The sequence below is a fragment of the Artibeus jamaicensis genome, unplaced genomic scaffold (assembly GCF_021234435.1).
Source record: "Artibeus jamaicensis isolate MK-2021 breed Jamaican fruit bat unplaced genomic scaffold, CSHL_Jam_final contig_558, whole genome shotgun sequence".
In the NCBI taxonomy this organism is placed as follows: Eukaryota; Metazoa; Chordata; class Mammalia; order Chiroptera; family Phyllostomidae; genus Artibeus; species Artibeus jamaicensis.
This window is the reverse complement of record NW_026521886.1, coordinates 712610-730672: the sequence shown is the minus strand read 5'-3', so window position 1 is coordinate 730672 and position 18063 is coordinate 712610. Positions and strand designations below refer to the sequence as shown.

General features: G+C 41.8%; 1 protein-coding gene across 2 annotated transcripts in view; it reads right to left on the bottom strand.

Moving 5' to 3' along the window:
• Positions 1-18063, bottom strand: part of COL8A1 (collagen type VIII alpha 1 chain) — a 156468-nt gene continuing 138405 nt past the window's right edge. The window contains exons 3-4 of one of the 2 annotated variants that reach the window (XM_053670322.1): positions 7214-7541; positions 1-4537 (exon numbers count right to left, since the gene is read on the bottom strand). In XM_053670322.1, coding sequence (XP_053526297.1) covers positions 2628-4537; positions 7214-7538 — 2235 coding nt within the window. In that variant the 5' untranslated portion in view covers positions 7539-7541 and the 3' untranslated portion in view covers positions 1-2627. The remainder of the gene's footprint in view (positions 4538-7213; positions 7542-18063) is intronic. The other variant, XM_037160845.2, reaches the window with a different exon arrangement.

Below are 18063 nucleotides of genomic sequence, written 5' to 3'. Positions count from 1 at the left end.
AATAAGACTTTTTTTCAAATCAGTACAAAAATTTAAATACAAGAATGATTTGCTGTTAAAAAATGTCAAATCTATCATGGAAACTCAAAAAAGTTACCAGGCTGTTCACTGCTCATGGTATTCTGTGAAGTATTGGAGAACGGTCACCCCCCGCAAACATTTGTTTTCCTTTTCTGGGATGTCATACTGCTTAAAACTCCATACTTAAATAGCAATAATACCAGCTGGGTCCTTTTTACATGAAGAAGTTTTAATTAATTTTTAACTAAACAAGGATTATAATACTATCCCTAGACTTTGATGTGTTCCCACGACGCGCAGCACTCAAAAGAGAAACACAGACACATAGATAATTATTTAAAACTCTTGTTTTTAAATTAAATGGAATAATTCATTTGCTCTGAGATTAGCACCATTGTAGAATACACAGTATCTGGCATAGAGTCTGCTCCTCCCTGTCTAACAGTTAGGAGCAGATGCCCGACAGTATACACACACACACACACACACACACACATATAGGCAAGTAGCAACCAATAAATAAGTTGGAAGGTATTTTGAAAAGTGAAATTTGGTTTTAACTAAATTAAGGTACTGTCTGTCTTGCTTGGTGGAAATGCAAAGCCCATACATGTACAGACAAATATGGTTTTACACACCAGTCGACCTGACTTGTCACTTCAACGCAGCTGTTCAGCAGCAGCCCAGTGGAGCCACACTGCCCTGGGTCACCAGCCCCAAACTAGCATCCTCAAGGCCAACCCGAAGTACATTTGGCTGCATAAATTCTCTCTGCTTTGAAAATGAAGGTTGGATGGGATGTATTTTTTTTTGATGGGGAAATTTTGTCACACAATTAGCAGTGAAGAAGAAACCCTGTGGTAATGAACTCATTTCTCTTTTTAAGAAATTGAGAAGAAATAGGGCTCAGATACCTTATAAGGGAAGAGACAGATATTGGGTTGAGGAGACTTTTCTTGATGGTTAAAGTGATTCAGATTTGACATAGACACATTTCCATGTGCATTTATACCGTATTTATTTGTGTCATTCTCCATCTGCAACTATCCCCTCAACTCCTCATTCTTAATATTATGGAAAAGATACAAGAAGCCACCACCATAACACCACAGTGTCCCCAGTGGCTTAGTGACAGCTGTAGACTCAACACTGAGTCAAAATACTTTGTGTTTTGAATCCAGATTTGAATGCCAGAAACAGTTAATATGCACCTAAGTGAAAACCTGGAACAACATTTACTTCTCCCTTTAAGTTTTTACTGACTCTCGCTTTGTGCTGAGTGTGGGGTGACATGAAAAGCAAGGGCTAATACTGCCCTTCGACGTTCCAGAAGTTCTTCCAGAGATTGCTTCTAAAGAAACAGGTCTTTTCCTCTCATTTTAGTAACCCCACCAGGAAGTAGTATATCTCCTTTTAAATGCAAAACTTCAGAAATTACCTTTTGAAAATGAATATTTTCCTATGTAATTCTGAAAATCTACACTCTCCTCCCCACCCCACAAATAAAGATTGGCTGGGATTTTGCAAATTGACTTTGGCACATCAGATAACACACCAATTTGCATGTGTACTACACAGGGGAATTTCTCTGAAACCCACCAACTACTGAAATATATTGCTCTCCCCCTCGTTTGTGTGTGTGGGCAGAGGAGGGGATTTTTATATTTATGTAAATACAATAATTGCTATTAATAATAAGCATTCCACAAAATTGGAAAGTTATGGGGGAAGGGGGTTATTTTTTTTCTTATCACTTCTAGATATTTATGTTACTTGGGCCACAGTGAAAATTACATAGAGGGAAGAAAAAAAGAAAGAAGAAGGAAAATAGACCGATGAGAAATAAATGAGTTAATTACTGCTCGTGTCTCCCAGCTGGTTCTTAGCTGCTTGTAGGGCACTGTCTCATGCCCCACAAAAGTGTCTCCCCCAGGGCTAGGCACAGAGAAGGCACTGAATACGTACACAGCGCCTGGTTGGTTCTAGAGACACTAGACACGAAGTTCTGAGTAGAACTCCTGTTCCCAAAGGACACAGCCTCTGGCAGGAGAGAAACAGCCCTTGCAACTAAAGCCCTGCCGTGCCCCTCCCACCGCCCCCTCCCATGGGGCTTGCACTGCGGAACTCCTCCCCACGTCCCACGGCAAAGGATCTGCACAGACACAGAGGAAATGATGCAAGTAAATACGGTATATAAATGTCATCAGTGACCTTTCCTTAAGCCATATTTATAAATATTTTAAAGTAAACAATATGAGTGAGAGACTTTCATTAGCTATGCTCTTCCATACTGGAGTATTTTGACTGATCTGAATAAGCAGGTTATCATGAAAGCACATAACATACAACAGCTAATATGATTCCAGTGGGTACAACACAAGTGTCAGCACTTGATACATAACATCTGTCCCATCATTTTCCATGACAAGATGCTGTGCAGAGCATTAAACATGCATCTTAACTTTGATTTGTACATGATGGTTCAACTTTTCACTTAAATATAACTTTCCAACTATATAAATGTTTTGAAGCAATTATGGTTTCCATTTGGACTTTTTGGTGCATCATTTTATTTTCTTCTATTAAATCTCTCTTTCTTTTCTTTTTTACATGGGATACAATAAATATCCTGAAAAGGAGGAGTGGACGTACTGCCCGGCATACAGTCCCGCGGCCTGCTCCGAGGGCATCTGGAGGAACACCCGGTCTCCGGGCCTCAGCAGCAGCACCGCGCTCCCCGACGCCTGGTCCAGGAAGCCCTTTTTGTACTCGTCGTAGGTGTACATCATGGGCTCATTGTTCTTGAACAGAGCAACCCACACGTTGCCCCCCTTGCAGTGAACATGGTACGCAAAGTAGTAGACGCCTGGGACTTCGCAGGTGAAGATGCCCGTCTGTGGGTTGTAGTTCTGTCTGCCATTGTAGAGCAGCTTGTCAAACTTCACCGGGGCCCCCACAGGCGGGAAAGGTGCAGTCAGCTCCGCGGTAAATGCAGGCATCTCGTAGGCTGGCCCTCCGTTCTTGCCTTTCTTAGCCCCGTAGGCGTGAGGGGGTTTCACTCCATCAATTCCCGGCCCCATATCTGGCAGAAATTCTCCACGGGGAGGCGGAGTAGGGGGCATCACAGCTGGGGGGCCTGGGGGGCCTGGAGGGCCTGGGGGCCCTGGAAGGCCAGGCTGGCCTTGAGGACCCAGGGCACCAGGCTTTCCTGGGGGGCCGTGAAGCCCTGCTACTCCTGGCTTCCCTACTCCAGGGAACCCAGGGGGCCCCGGGAGGCCTGGTTCCCCTTTGGGTCCTGGAATTCCAGGTGGTCCAATGGGGCCACTAGGGCCAGCAATACCGGGGATGCCCGGGGGGCCCTGTAAACCCTGATCCCCTGGAATCCCAGGTTCTCCCTTTGGTCCAAGCAGTCCTGGAGCACCGGGGAGCCCCGGTAAACCTTTATGCCCAGCCTCCCCCTTGGGCCCTATGGGACCTGGCAAACCCCGTACGCCAGGGGGCCCTGCTTCACCAAGGAAACCTGGCTTTCCTGGGAAGCCTTGAAGCCCCGGCTCACCCTTGGGACCTGGTGGCCCCTGTGGCCCTGCAACCCCACCTTCTCCTTTGGGTCCAGGAAAACCAATGGCACCTGGAGGGCCCATAGGACCTGGGATTCCAGGCAGGCCCGGCTCTCCTGGGGGACCCCCCACTCCAGGGGCACCTATTGGCCCTTTCTCCCCTCTTGGTCCCAGAGCCCCAGGAACACCTCCAATGCCCTTGTCGCCTTTGGGTCCTGGGAAGCCTGGTTTCCCGACTCCTGGAAGGCCCGGGGGTCCCGGCAGCCCCGGCAGTCCCTGCTCCCCTTTGCCGCCTGGAAATCCCGGCTGGCCAGGGATCCCATCCTGGCCCGGTTTTCCAACTCCAGGTATCCCGGGAGGTCCTTGAACCCCTGGGATCCCAACCGGGCCTTGTGGCCCAGGTTCACCTGGAGGACCTGGCTTTCCCAGGGGGCCCTGGGGCCCAGGGAAGCCTGTCACCCCTGGTTTGCCCACCCCTGGAAGTCCGACGGGGCCGGGAGGCCCGTGCATCCCGGGAGGACCCTTCAGGCCCGGCAGGCCTGGCATCCCAAAGCCCTTCTCTCCTTTCGGACCCTGAAGGCCTGGGGGTCCTGGTGGTCCTTTGGGTCCTCTCTCACCCTTTGCACCTGGTGGCCCTGGTAACCCAGGTCCGCCTGGCTTCCCAATGCCAGGAAGTCCGTGAGGCCCTGGAGGTCCTTGTGGTCCTGGGATTCCCATGGGCCCAACCTCCCCTTTGGGTCCAATTTCGCCTTTTGCCCCGGGCATTCCCATGGCCCCGGGCTTTCCTGGCATCCCGGGCATACCCGGCTTTCCAATGCCTGGATATCCCTGTGGGCCTGGTTTTCCTTTGATTCCAGGTATCCCGTGACCCGGTAAACCAGGAGGCCCAGGGGGTCCTCTTGGGCCAGGCTCTCCGCGGGGACCCTGTTCCCCTCGTAAACTGGCTAATGGAATTTCTGCTGGGAAAGAGGGGAGAGTGAGAGAGGAGGGGAGGGAGGGAGGGAGGGGAGAGAGAGAGAGAGAGAGAGAGAGAGAGAGAGACTGATTATCCTTCATTTTAAGGAAGTCATGACAATGATTATCTAGTTCTGGCACATTTACCCATTGCTTATTGAGAAGCAAGACTAGGCATACTGTGGTCATCCCCCAGGACTGTATGTTATCAGTAGTTAAAGGATAATCCAGATGATAATTTCTCTAATATACTGGAAATAGTGTTTTGAGAACTGATATCTGCAGCTTCTTATATTAGCATTGGTTAAGGGATGAAACTGAAAGTAATAAGGAAACATTTTTCCAAGTATAAAACTGGGAGATGTTATGGTGTGTTCACTACAGGCAATTTAGAAAATTCAAAAAAAGGGTAAAGAAAAATCAAGGTTGCTTATAAACCCACCACTCAAGAGATAATTATTTGACATTCACACCTGTATTTCCATCTCATATTCTAGGTATATGTGTGAAATTGTGTATTTTAAGTGATGCAGGAGTCATTCTCCCTTTTTATTTTTTCTATTTCTTTACTACTTATTATTATATTTTTCCATGTCCTTGATTTTTTAATATAATAATTTATGGAAAATATTTTCTCTTATGCAAACATACAGTGGGATAGGGATGAGGAAAGTCATTGTATGGACTCCAAGAAGAGCTGAAGCACTTCATTCGGTTGAGGGTTTAGTAACATCCTCCACTTCTGTCCCCTAGTGTCAGAGGTTCACTTAATTCATTTGATGTGCTGTAGGTTTCCTAAGCCTCCAATGCTTGTTCTTTAAGATGCTATTTCTTATTTGCTAGTTGGTTTTTAAACAGGAGAAGTGAATAGGATTTTAGGATGACAAGCACTGTGGACATGGAATGGAGCTGGGATTAGGAGCAAGAAGTTCAGCTCGTCTTCCTGCCTGTGGGGTCTTCACTGGCTCACTTCAGCCATCAGAGTCTCTGCTTGCCCATCTATACAGCAGGAATAATACACCCACACTATGGGGTTAGATAATGGCTGTGAAGGGTGTTATGCTTTCTTGAATTGTTATCACAATACAAAGCATATGTTACTATAGACAATAATGCTATGCCTTCCAGAGAAACATAACTCTGGACCCCCCACCCCCAATGCTACTGAAAGTAATACATAATATAAATAAATGAAATTTATGGTCCCAAAGTCTAATTTTAACCATTGGTTGCATCTTAATTCTGACTGTTGTATTTTTCACTTAGCTACTGTCAGGGAACAAAATAGAAGCACAGAACTCATATTCTCCAAATTCCCCGATTGAAATCTGGTTCCTGTCTGAATAAGTGCGGGATGTGCCAAGGACCAGGGAGGCCCTTTAAGCTACAGAGGGAAACAACAAAATTCTTTTCCCAAAGAGAAGAAAATTGTGCATACTTCTCTTATGCTAAGAGATTTTATTAGAGTACTGTTAATGGGTGCTATTTCTGATTAACTATAGAAATGATCCCTGAAAGTATAGTCTTGGCATGTTATTTCTAAGCAGTGAATTGTGTAGCTACTGTATACAGTTAGTGTATAGTAGTGTCTGGGGCAGGGTCTTCTTCATCAGAAATTCCTGGTGTCTAGCGCAGTGCCTGAAACTCACTCTGTTCTTACTTAGGGTTTGTTGCATGACCAGCTGTAGTAACTCAAAGTTCTCATGGTGCTTTAGTGTTAACTTAACACTTTTATTTACCTTATGTTATTGATTGTCTCAACAATCTTACTTTGCAGATGAAGAAAAGTAGTTGCAGAGGGGTTTAAATGACTAGGTCTCCCTCATTTCTGACCTCTGGGTATCTAAGCCTCTTAGTGCTAAATCCACTAGCTTCCATTAGTGAAGCTTCCTGCTTTTGCAGGGACCAGTGACATGGCCTCGATGTCCTCAAAGGAAGTTGCTACTCTGAGGCCACTCATTTCCTAAAAATGCTAGTCTTCCTAGAACTCCAGATAAACCCACAGAATTTATAAACAAGTGCCAGTCCCAGTGATAAGCATTTTGTGGGTGGTGAATAATAAATATGCCTAGAAAGTAATGGAAGAGATCTTCAGGTACCATCCCTAGATGCAGCCTGCACTCTTCAGTCTCCTTCTGTTGATTTATTTATTGCCATGTGTAGTAACCTAATTAGAGCAGTCTTAAAAACATTTGCATTTATCTACCACCTAGTTCACAAAATGCTTTCATATGGTTTCCCAAAAAACCACATAGCAGGTCCATACAACATTGTGCTCCTAACCCAGAGTGCTGATGGTTACCTTTCTGTTTTTCTGCTGCTTTCCCCGCTGATATTCCAAACATGGCACAAAAATATGTGTTCAATAAATAATTGCCAAATGTTGGAATAAGTACGTACTGAGTGAAGAAATAAACTACTTGTTCCTAAGTATGTTTTCTGACATTTGATGCTGCTGAAATAAAGCACAGCATAAAATGGTAATTTCATCTCTATCTTTATGACTTAAACTATTCAAGGATAGAGTTTAGAACAGAGTAGGCATTTAGTGACCATTAGTAATATATTCTAAAATAAAAATTTCTAAAATTCAGCCCCTTCCGCTGCCCCCCCCCAGCCAGTCTCCTCGTTGAGATTTTGGAAGGCTGCGATTCTGTAGCAGCACAGCAGGAGGATGTTACCTTTGCCTTTCTTGGGAGCTGCTTCCTTGCCCATTCTTGGCATTGGCTGAACTTCCTTCATATATTGGGGTAGATGTGGATACTCTTTGCCATACTGCATGTGGGGCAGCTCCTTGCCCATGGTAAGGCCATCTTTGCTCAAAGGCATGTGAGGTACTTGTTGGCCCAGGGGCTGGTACTGTGGGATTTGCGGTGGGATCTGAGGAGGAATTTGAGGCAGCGGCTTGATTCCATAGTAGGCACCGGCCTGAATGTGCCTGATGGAGACCAGGGAAATGGTAAGCAGCACTCCCAGCAGCTGCAGGGGGGCAGGCGGTGCGGCCATCACCTGGAAAAGGGAAGAACGCACCCGCATGGTAAAACTTGCAAGTGATTGCAGTGTATTTAGAGGAAGAAGGAAAAGAAGAAAACAGTATTATCAGAACTTTATGAGTGGAGAGAAATGAAAATTTGTTACCTTTCAGTAGAAAACAAAGAAAAATCAAACAAACAAAACCAGAAAAGAGTAGGATCTGTAAATGGAGGCAATTGGTGGGATTGTAGATTAAAGGAGAGACTGCTAGTTGTCTCTGAATATCGATTCTGCCTTCTCCCATAGTATTGCAACCCTTAATTTTCAGCTGGAACAAAGCAGCCTAGATCAAAGACCTTTCAGCCAGGTGTGGCCATGTGACAAAGTCCTGGCTGTAGTTGTAATAGGTGCACCTTCCAAGAAGATCCTAAAGAGGAGTGGGTGTGTTCTTCCTCATCATCCTTCTTGCCTCTTGCTGGCTGGAATGTGGATTTGTTGCCTGGAAACAGATCAGACACCTTGGACCATGAGGTGAAAGCTGTGCCCTGAGGAGCAACATACCAGAAGAAACCTCAGCCCTGGTTGAACATGGAGGCATCGTACTGATTCTTAAATTTAGAATGCATTTATTAAAGAGAGAGAGGAAGGTCTACTACCTTCTTTAAAACACAGTTATTTTGGGTGTCACACATCAGCACTGAACTTAATCCTAACAGATAAAGTAGATTCTCCAAAAGGAGGCAATCCTGGTGGCAAGTCAGGCTTTGTTAGTAAGTGCCAACCTTCTGTTCTACGTGGAAGCGACTGAGAATTTATAGGCTTTATGCCAGAGGCTGAGATTTTTCATCTGCCAGATTCCCTTTGGCTGCTTTGATGTGGTCACAAATAAATATAAATGTTAAAGACCTAACAACAATAAAAATGCAGAAGTCTAAATTGTAAAGAATGTTCTTCATGTGACAGTCTGAAAAATGTCACTATAAAGATTACTGTCATGATTATGTTCATACAGGGATGCCATGTCTTCCTTCTGTTTAAATACTGTGAAGTCATTCATTTAGAATTTGGCTAATTGTATCTGGAGCCCATTAAAGTTTATCTTTTTACTATTATGAAAGAAAGGCATTTACAAAGCAAATTAGTCGTATAAATAAGATCGAGATGTGTAAGTACTCATAAAAATAAACCATTTCTAATCTCTTAAATAACACCCTTTGCAAATTAGCAGTTGACAATAAATATAAATGGGACTTACGTTATCTGTTTATAAGAAGCTTGAAAAGACCTCTGAAATGCCCAGGGCTGAAGGCCCAACAGCCTAGGAAACTGCAGTGTTTGAGAATATGCACTAGAGGGCAAGTGTGGTACATGCTGAAGTCTGCTCAGTTACTCATCCCCAGTCCTAACACCAGATACGTACTTTGTTCTCACAGCTTCTCTTATGAAGGGACTTAATGAAAATCTAAATCCTAAGTGGAGCATCATCATAACACAGTAGAGAGAGGGGTGTGTGTGTGTGTGTGTGTGTGTGTGTGAGAGAGAGAGAGAGAGAGAGAGAGAGAGGGAGACAGATTTGAAATGCATCTTCTGGAAAACAATTAAATAAACTTCTGACTATAAATAATTTAGTTTCCATTCTCTTGAGAGTTTGTTTTCTTTTCTGCTGCCTTAATTAATGCTGGAGCATAGTTTTCCGCATCTTAGAAAATGTGCATTGACTTTGCAATATCCTATTCAAAAGTAATGCCAAGAGTATAAACAGGCTACAGAAGAACTGTTTAATAAAAAGCACCTAAGAAAATACTGAATTAAAGAATCCCTACCATAAAATTCACTGCTTTACAGGTTTTCTAAATATACTAACTAGGGGGAAAAATAAAGAAACATCTGTCATCAAATTGATTTGTACAACTTTCTCCATTTCATAAACCAGAAAAATCTCAAGAATTGTTTATTTCAACTCTACTCTAAATAATGTACTGATAAAATAAGAGAAGATAGAAAGCTGTTATTTTCTGTCTTTCTAAGAATGATTGTCATGAAGCATTTGTATAAAACCATAGAATTATTACTGATTTATACTGAATAATAGTCACATTTCTTTCAGGTGAAAAACGAACATCTGCCTGTAAGTACATGATAATCTATTGAGTACTTACCAGAAACAATGGTAGACCCACAGAGGGATTACAAAGATGCTGATATGGCCAGCAGGCCCTGCCCTCAAGGAGCTTATAGTAGGAGTGACATGTGTAAACTATTAATAAATAGCAAAGAATGTCCAGAAAACAGTGAATTTCCCTTCCACTTCTGTTCTTTAGTATCTAAAATCCCTTCTCTTTGTATCCCTTCCCTTTGTATCAGCAACTTTCCCCATTTTCTTCAAAATGTCCAGATATTTTAATGAATATGTGCATACAATACACTCCTGTGAAACACAAATTATACCACACTGCCCACACACAACTTTTCCTTATACTTTTCACTCAGAAGACCAGAACTTCAGGCATCGTCATCCCAGTTTTGTGCATCTGAACAGAACAGTTGTTGGAATGTTGGACAACATTCAGCGTCCAAGGCAGTCACTAGAGAAGTGAAAGTGTTCATTCATACCAGAAATACTTGGTAATACCTGGTAATGTATAAACTGGGACTTAATTCTACCTTTGGGGATGAATCAACTTACTCATTAACTCCTAAGTTTGTGGTGAGGTCTTTAATAAGCTAGCATACTTGGCCCTTCACCCTTCTATCCATCAATCCGGTGGATGTGTTGAATTGTATTTAATAGCCTTTAAACCTGGACAATCGAATGAAACACAGAAAACCGGAAGTAGACACAGTGCCTGGAAGAACACGAGCTGACTGCCAAAGGCCCAGTGGGATTCTGCTTTACTACAATTCCTCTTGCGAGCTTCGCCTTTCTCTCCCCAAAACCACGTCCTTCTGCCTGCCATCTGCAACATTTCTCTGACTTTTTATTTAAGTAAACTTTGTTCCGTTTTAACTTGAATATTTATGTAGGAGCTCTGGTTAGAATTTACCGCTTGACTTATCCTTCCTAATTTCCTCCTTGTCCCTGAGGATATTTTTGGTGGTCAAAGTGGTGTAGTGGTTCTTCCCAAATCACTGAAAAGATCCCCGGGTCTGTGTAATGCTATATGAACACCTGGGGGGAAGGAGTCTCAGGGCTCCTGCTGGGAAGAAATGGTGGGTTTCTTTCCTCCCTTTTCTTTTTCTGAGGATGCAGAACACAATAATGTTTTGAGTTCTATTTCATTTCTATTTGATAATGTGTGTGAATATGCATAAACATAAACATATAGAATGTGTGTGGATACTGGCTCTTTGCCAGCCATGCTGGCTTAGTAATGGGTGTCATATCACATAGGAAAAGCATCTGGGAAGCCAAAAGCCTTGCAGTTGAGTTGTAGCTCTGTGATTCTCCAGGTCAATGACCTTGGGCAAGTCCCTTATCTCCAGCTCCAGTTACCTTACCTATAAAATGGAAATTACAATCTCTGTCTCTCCCACAGAGCCATTCAAGGGCACTAAAGATAACATGAATTCTTTGTGAGCTGAAAAGCATTATTCACATTTAAGTTATTATTAATGGAGTGTGACCGAAAAGACCAATCAAAACCAACTGAAATGTCAAAGATTTTCAAAGAAGGATACTTGCCAAAGTAAATGGGAGGTTAACTGCAATAATGATAAACATAACATGAATAAAAAAGACAATGGCCATTAAAATGCACATATTAAAATGGCAGAAAAAATTACAGAACAGCAGAACCAAGGTGGCTATTCATTCAGGTGTCAGAGTCGCCATTCCGAATCATTCTGAACAGCCCTAAATTGTTTCCTATATTTGGGTAGGGCTGCAGAGAGTTTTGGTTTCCTCATGTGACCTATAATGTATGTAACAGAATAACGTGATATATGTTATTTTAGAGCCCCCTCAGCATTTTCTTTGTACGTTTATCCTCATGAAGCACTCTTTTGCTGCCCAAAAGAATGCTTACGTATTTAAACTTTCAGACTTTGCCCTGAATCCAACTTCCCCTTTCACATGGGGCCAACAGCACGTCTGGGTAAGCATGCGTGTGTACATGTGTATGCATGCGGTGTGCTCAGGTCTCTCTCTTTTGCTCTTAGGTGTCCTCTTCTGTGTCCCCCACTTGCCCCTGGCACAGGGCTTGCAGTTTCGCAAGGCCTCAGATTCACCACCCCTGAAGCACGAGAAAGGCCGGATCCTGTTCCTCCACTCACCGGAACTGTCTTCTCGGCTTTTCCATGCCTCTCAAAAAGAAATTCCCTGCTGACTCATTTCTTAGGACAATTAATTCATTAGATATTCATACTTTATTTTTATTTATACAGATCTTTATATTTAGTAACTGTTCTGGGTAGTAGAGATGAGTGGTAAAAAGGGAAGTGAGGTTCCTGATCTTACTGAACTCACATGCTAGTGGAAGGAGGCAGGCAATTAACAAGATAAAAATAAAATTTTAATTTCATATTAAAATTAAAATTTAATTTTAAGTGCTATGAAAAAACAAGGCAGGACAGAAGTCTTGAGAATGACTTGGGGTGGAAGACACTATTTGAAAAGGTGGTGGGAAGAACATCTCTGAGGAAGTACGTTTTGGATAGAAATGTGAACGTTAAAAAGTTTTGATTTCTCTTAAGACACAATGCTGAAAAAAGAGTCTTACTTATTAGAATGGAAGTTTTAGATACATTTCACTAATGTAAACCCCTGTTTTAAAACTTTATTCTTCATCAGCCCTGGCTGGTGTAGCTCAATTGATTGAGCGCCGGCCTGTGAACCAAAGGGTCACCAGTTCGATTCCTAGTCAGGCACGTGCCTGGGTTGTGGGCCAGGTCCCCAGTAGGGGCCACATGAAAGGCAACCACACATTGATGTTTCTCTCTCTCTTTCTCCCTCCCTTCCTCTCTCTAAAAGTAAATAAATAAAATCTTTTTAAAAACTTTATTCCTCATCTATGTCTATCCTCACTTTGACCTTATTATTATATTCATTTTTTTCCTGAGAGACTTCTCTTTCTTCTCTTCCTTCTTAATCCCTCTCCACATTTCAATCCTACTGTATTAGTTTGCTAGGGCTGCCTTAACAATTACTTCACACTGGGTGGCTTAAATAACAGAAGTTTATTTCCATACAATTCTGGAATCTAGGAGTCTGAGATTAAGGTGTTGGAAGGCGTGTTTCCTTTGAGGCCCCCTTGGTGCGTAGACGACCACCTTCTCTCTGCATCTTCACATGGTCTTTCCTCTGTGTGTCTGTGTTCTCATCTCCTCTCCTTCTAAAGGCACCAGACATATGTGATTAGTGTCCACCCTGATGGACTCATGTTAACTTAATTCACTCTTTAAAGACTCTGTCTCCAAATACAGTCACATTCTGAGGTACTGGGGGTTAGGACTTTTGGGGGACACAACTTAGCTCAGTGGTATGTACCATTCTTCTAGACCAACTCAACTACTACATCTTCTGCAAAGTGGAAGACAAAAGTGCCTTCTCAACCATCATTATTCTCCTAGTCCTAGTAGAAGTTTAACAGATAGTTAAATGTAATTCCAACCAAGTCTTTTTTTCCAATTGTTTTAATCCACTAGACCTCAACATGATCAAGCTTCTTGAGGACAAGAAAAATGTGTGATATTCTTTTGACTTTCTCAATATTTATTGATGGATCCTTATAACCAACTCTATTGGGGTTGATAGGGGCTTTAGAAAAAGTCTCATTCATCCTCACTCCCCAGTTAGAATCCTGACTGCAACAGATGCTCACAGAAAAACCTCCTATTTCCTACTTAAGTATTAATAATGATGGAAACATTCATTAGGCAGCCTATTGCCTTGTTGTACAAATTTGGTTGCTATTGTTATCATTTGAACATCTTGTAGGAGAGACACACCTTTTTTTTAAAGATTTTGTTTATTTATCTTTAGAGAGGAAGGGAAGGAGAGAGGAAGAGAAACATCAATGTGTGGTTGCCTCTCATGCACCCCATACTGGGAACTGGCCTGCAACCCAGGCATGTGCCCTGACTGGGAATCAAACCACGATCGTGTGGTTCGCAGGCTCGCACTCAATCCACTGAGCTACACCAGCCAGGGCGAGACACACCTTTTTTGATTCACAGATGGCAATGCACAAGTAGATTACATTTAGTGGGGACCAGGAAGGGGACATTAAAATATGTATACAAAATTGGCTAAGGCAAGAGACAAATGGTCACATGACTTTTTATTGTCACGTAAATAAGCCCGCCGGTAGTGTCCTCTAAATAGGGATATGAACTTTGTTGCATAATTGATTAGTATTACAGATACTATGTACTCTGTAAACCTTGTTACACCCCCTCAGGTTATGGTTTTATTGCCCTTTAGAATATTAATTATCTACTTAGTATTATCTCAGCAAATTTTTATCTCAGGTTTTTAGTATTTTATTTCAAATTGACTTTGTTATCATATTAACTAAAACTTTGATGTGTTTACTTATGAATGAGATTTGGGGTGTTAACATTTTGAGAATGAGGCTTTGATGGGGACACAAACAGTAAACACAAACATAAATATAAGATGTGCCGAACGATATGGAGAAAAACAATGCAGGAGATGGGGAGGAGGTGGATGGTTACTATTTGTCTAGGTGATGTACCCTGAACCATTTCTCTCTAGAAACTGAGCTCCTGCGCTTGGATGGGCTAGCTCCATGGTTTTAAAGGAAGAAGAAATGACTCTAAATAATAGAGGGTAGAAGTTTGGCCTTTGGGGGCTTCTGGAGGAGATAAATGGCGAGCAGAGTTGACTGCTGCATAGGGGAGAATTGGAAAAAAATTCCAGTGGAGGAGCAATCAGGAAAGAAAAACTCACTCACATGGGCTTTTTGTTTGTTACAGGATCTGTTCTGTAAATTTCCTCCTTAGTCCTTTCAGAGATAAAGAAACCCTAACTGCTCTGAAGAAGCCATCAAAAACTATTCCTTTTGTGGGAAGGGATTTGTGGGGGGATAGGCGGACGCATGATCATGCTAGATGGCTTTGGGAAGAATTAGTGATTGTACTTGAGAAAACCAGAGCCAGCAGGCGGCTGGGGGAGGAGTGGTGGTGAGTATCAAAGTTATAATTATATTAGCTAAGTTTTTGAGTACTAACTTTATGCCAGTACAATGAATGTACTTCCAATATGGTATATAACTATTCCTATATCCACTTATTAGGTATTTTAAAACATTAAACTCTTTCAAATGATACTGCCTCATCCTGTAATTTATGTAATTGATTATTTTACTGAAATTCAAGACTTACATTTCAAGTTAGAGATTTAAAATTCTTATTGATTACTATTAGGAGCTGTCACCCGATGTATTAGCTAACAAATCTTCCTACTTTGCTTTACAAGGTATGGATCTAACAGTATTGCCACTCTTCTTCATCTTGTCCTCCAAATATCACCTGTCGTCTTTGTTGAAATAAAGGATTTCTCTATTATGTAAGATGGATCCCTTCCTTTTTTTTTTTTGGACCAGGTACACAGCATGGAAGGTGTTCACGAAATCAGAAAGCCGCTGGCAAGGGGAGAGTGTTGAGATGGAGCCAAAAGAAATAAACCTTTCAGGTGTCGGTCAGTCAAGTCAGGGAAGGCAATGGGCATGACTATCCAATAAGTATGTATTACTTTTAGTCAATCTGCCCATTTACACCTATCAGGACCAATGCAAACATAACATAGAGCTTGAACTATGTGCTTCATCAGATGTATCCTGAATTTTGCTTCAATTAAGAGCAGACCACTACCCAACCTGTTAGCTATAGGCAGAGCAGGACCTCACAAGACATACAGAACCTGAGATGTCTGTTGGGTTGTGCTCCCAGCCCTAGATACAGGCCACCCACATAATCCTCCGAAATGGATGGCCAACCACCACATTCCAAAGTTCTCCAGAGGAGGCGATTTGGCAACATTCCCCAGTAACCAGTTGCAGTATTTCACAAACCTATATTTCCTAATATCTAATTTGAATCTTTCTTGCTGAACTTTAAGCTCGTTTACTATTTTTCATTCTCAAAGGAGGTGAGAAACATCTGGAGAATATTTTTCTTAAAAAAATATTTTATCTATTTATTTTTAGAGAGAGAAAGAGAGGAAGGGAGGGAAACAGAAGGGAGAGAAACATCAATCGATTGCCTCTTGCGCGCCCCCAACAGGGGACCTGGCCCACAACCCAGGCATGCGCCCTGACAGGGAATAGAACCAGTGGCCTTTCGGGGTGCAGGATGACGCCCAGTCCACTGGGCCACACCAGTCAGAGCTGAAGAATATTTTTCTTAAAATAATAGTTCACATATTTGAAGTTTGCAGTTAACTCCCTTTGTTTTTCTAACTGGAATCATGTCAACTTCTAAATAATCCATAAAACCTTTGAGAGAACCCCTGAAATAGAAAATTCTAAAGTGGAATACTTTTTGTTTTTTTCTTTCCATAACGTAAAACAGCATTGCTCTCAGCATGTAAGCACCTAAATTCTCATTCTGATTTAATCAAGTCTCCTTTCCTGACCAGGCACTAGTTCCCTTGTTTCCAGAACAGGAACATTGGCTAGTTCCGAAATTCTATGGTAGCTGTGTACATAAATAACATGTGCACACTTCATAAATGACTCATTTTATGAACGTGCATGGTAAAGCATTTCAGATGCCATGAAGTTTGATCAATCTCACACTTCCAGTTACTTTCCAATGTGTCACTTTCCTTGACCAGAAACGCAAGGCAGAACCTAAATAAGAAAAAAAACTTTAGGGACAAAAAAGTAATTCATGATTTTTAACAATACTTAAAAATTGAAACTCAGAAGTTTTTAAAAATGTCTATAAATGATAAAAACTTCCTAAAATGTGTAGGCTCAAAACTTCCTCCAGGGTCATTTGGCAAGTCCTGATGTCTGCCTCCTGACAGATGGACGGACACGTCAAAGTATGCTTTGGGAAGCGGGAGTGGGCAGTGAATAAGGGTGATATAGTCCTGTTTCAGAAGCTACAATGTTCATTTTGAAAGAAAAATTGAAGATCCAATATCTAGAGGCAGCTCTGTTGTATAGTAGGCAATGATGAGCATTTACTAAAAAAAGTCCTCCTTATCCCATAGGCCTGGTGCTGTGCAGTGAGCTCATTTCCTCCTTGGTGTGACTCAGGAAGGACTGGAGAGCATCTTAGGCCTTCTCTGCACATGTACAATTTGTGTAGATAATACAATATAAAATGAAGGTGTTTTCAGGCCTTTGCAAGGAAGAGACATGTATGAGGAAATTTCATCTAATGTAATCCACTGAACTGGACATTTTAAAAATATTTATTCAGAGCAAACAGTAATAATGTATATTCACAACTCCAATGTGTGATGTAAATTATAAATTTCATGGAACATTCTTCACCACAAGTGCTTTTATCTCAGCCTATTTTGTTCAGACCAATAGGATTGCGAGTGAATGTCAACCAAACAGGACTTAGCAATGTCTTTGTCATAAGCTTAGTTAAAACTTGGTAGTTATCGAAGGAGTCCTTTGTAAATAACATGAATGAACTGAGTAAAACAAAGTGCTAGAATTATGCTCACTCCCAAAATATCTAAGGTCATGGAGACTAGACAGTCTAAACCAGGTTAAGCAAAAGAAGTTGTGGGTTCAAGGGCAGTGTCTAGATGCGGGAGGAAGGGACAAGGAGGAGAAGGTGACTTGCTTACAAACTCCAACTTCTCCTGAGGAAGGGTGTCAAATTAGAAGCTCTGGCCTCTTCTCCTTTTCCATAATTCTGTGTATCTTCGAGATGTTTCACTATTGTTCAGCATTGTAGTCAAGAAAGGTAGAGAGAGAGATCAGGAGAAATTGTAATGTTAGTGGTGTTTCTTACTATTAAGAATGGGGGAATGTAAACTGGTGCCCCTATGGAAAACAGTATTAAGGTTTCTCAAAAAATTAAAAGTAGAATAGCCATATGATCCAGCAATTCCTCTCCTGAGTATTTTGCACAAGAAAACAAAAACATTAACTCTAAATGAGAGCCGTACCTCATGTTCATTGTGGCATTATTTACAATAGCCAAGACATGGGAACAACTGGTGAATGAAGTGATAAAGAAAATGCCATATATGTTAATGGAATACCATTCAGCCATAAAAAAGAATGAGATCTGGCCATCTGTGCCAACATGGATAGATCTTGAGGACATTATGCTAAGTGAAATAAGTTGGACTGAGAAAGACAAATAGTGTATGACCTCACTTATCTGAGGAATCTAAAAAAACAAAACAAAAAAACCCCAACAAAGTTCACAGATACAAAGACTAGATTGGTGGTTGTCAGAGGTGACAACCGCCTCTGACAGGGGGTCAAAGTTGAGATGGGGAATTGAGCAAAATGGGTAAAGGGGGTCAAAGAGTACAAACTTCCAGTTACAAAATAAATGAAGTCATGGGGATGTAATGTAGAGCATAGCAACCATATGAAAAAAAAAAAGTACTGGTGAA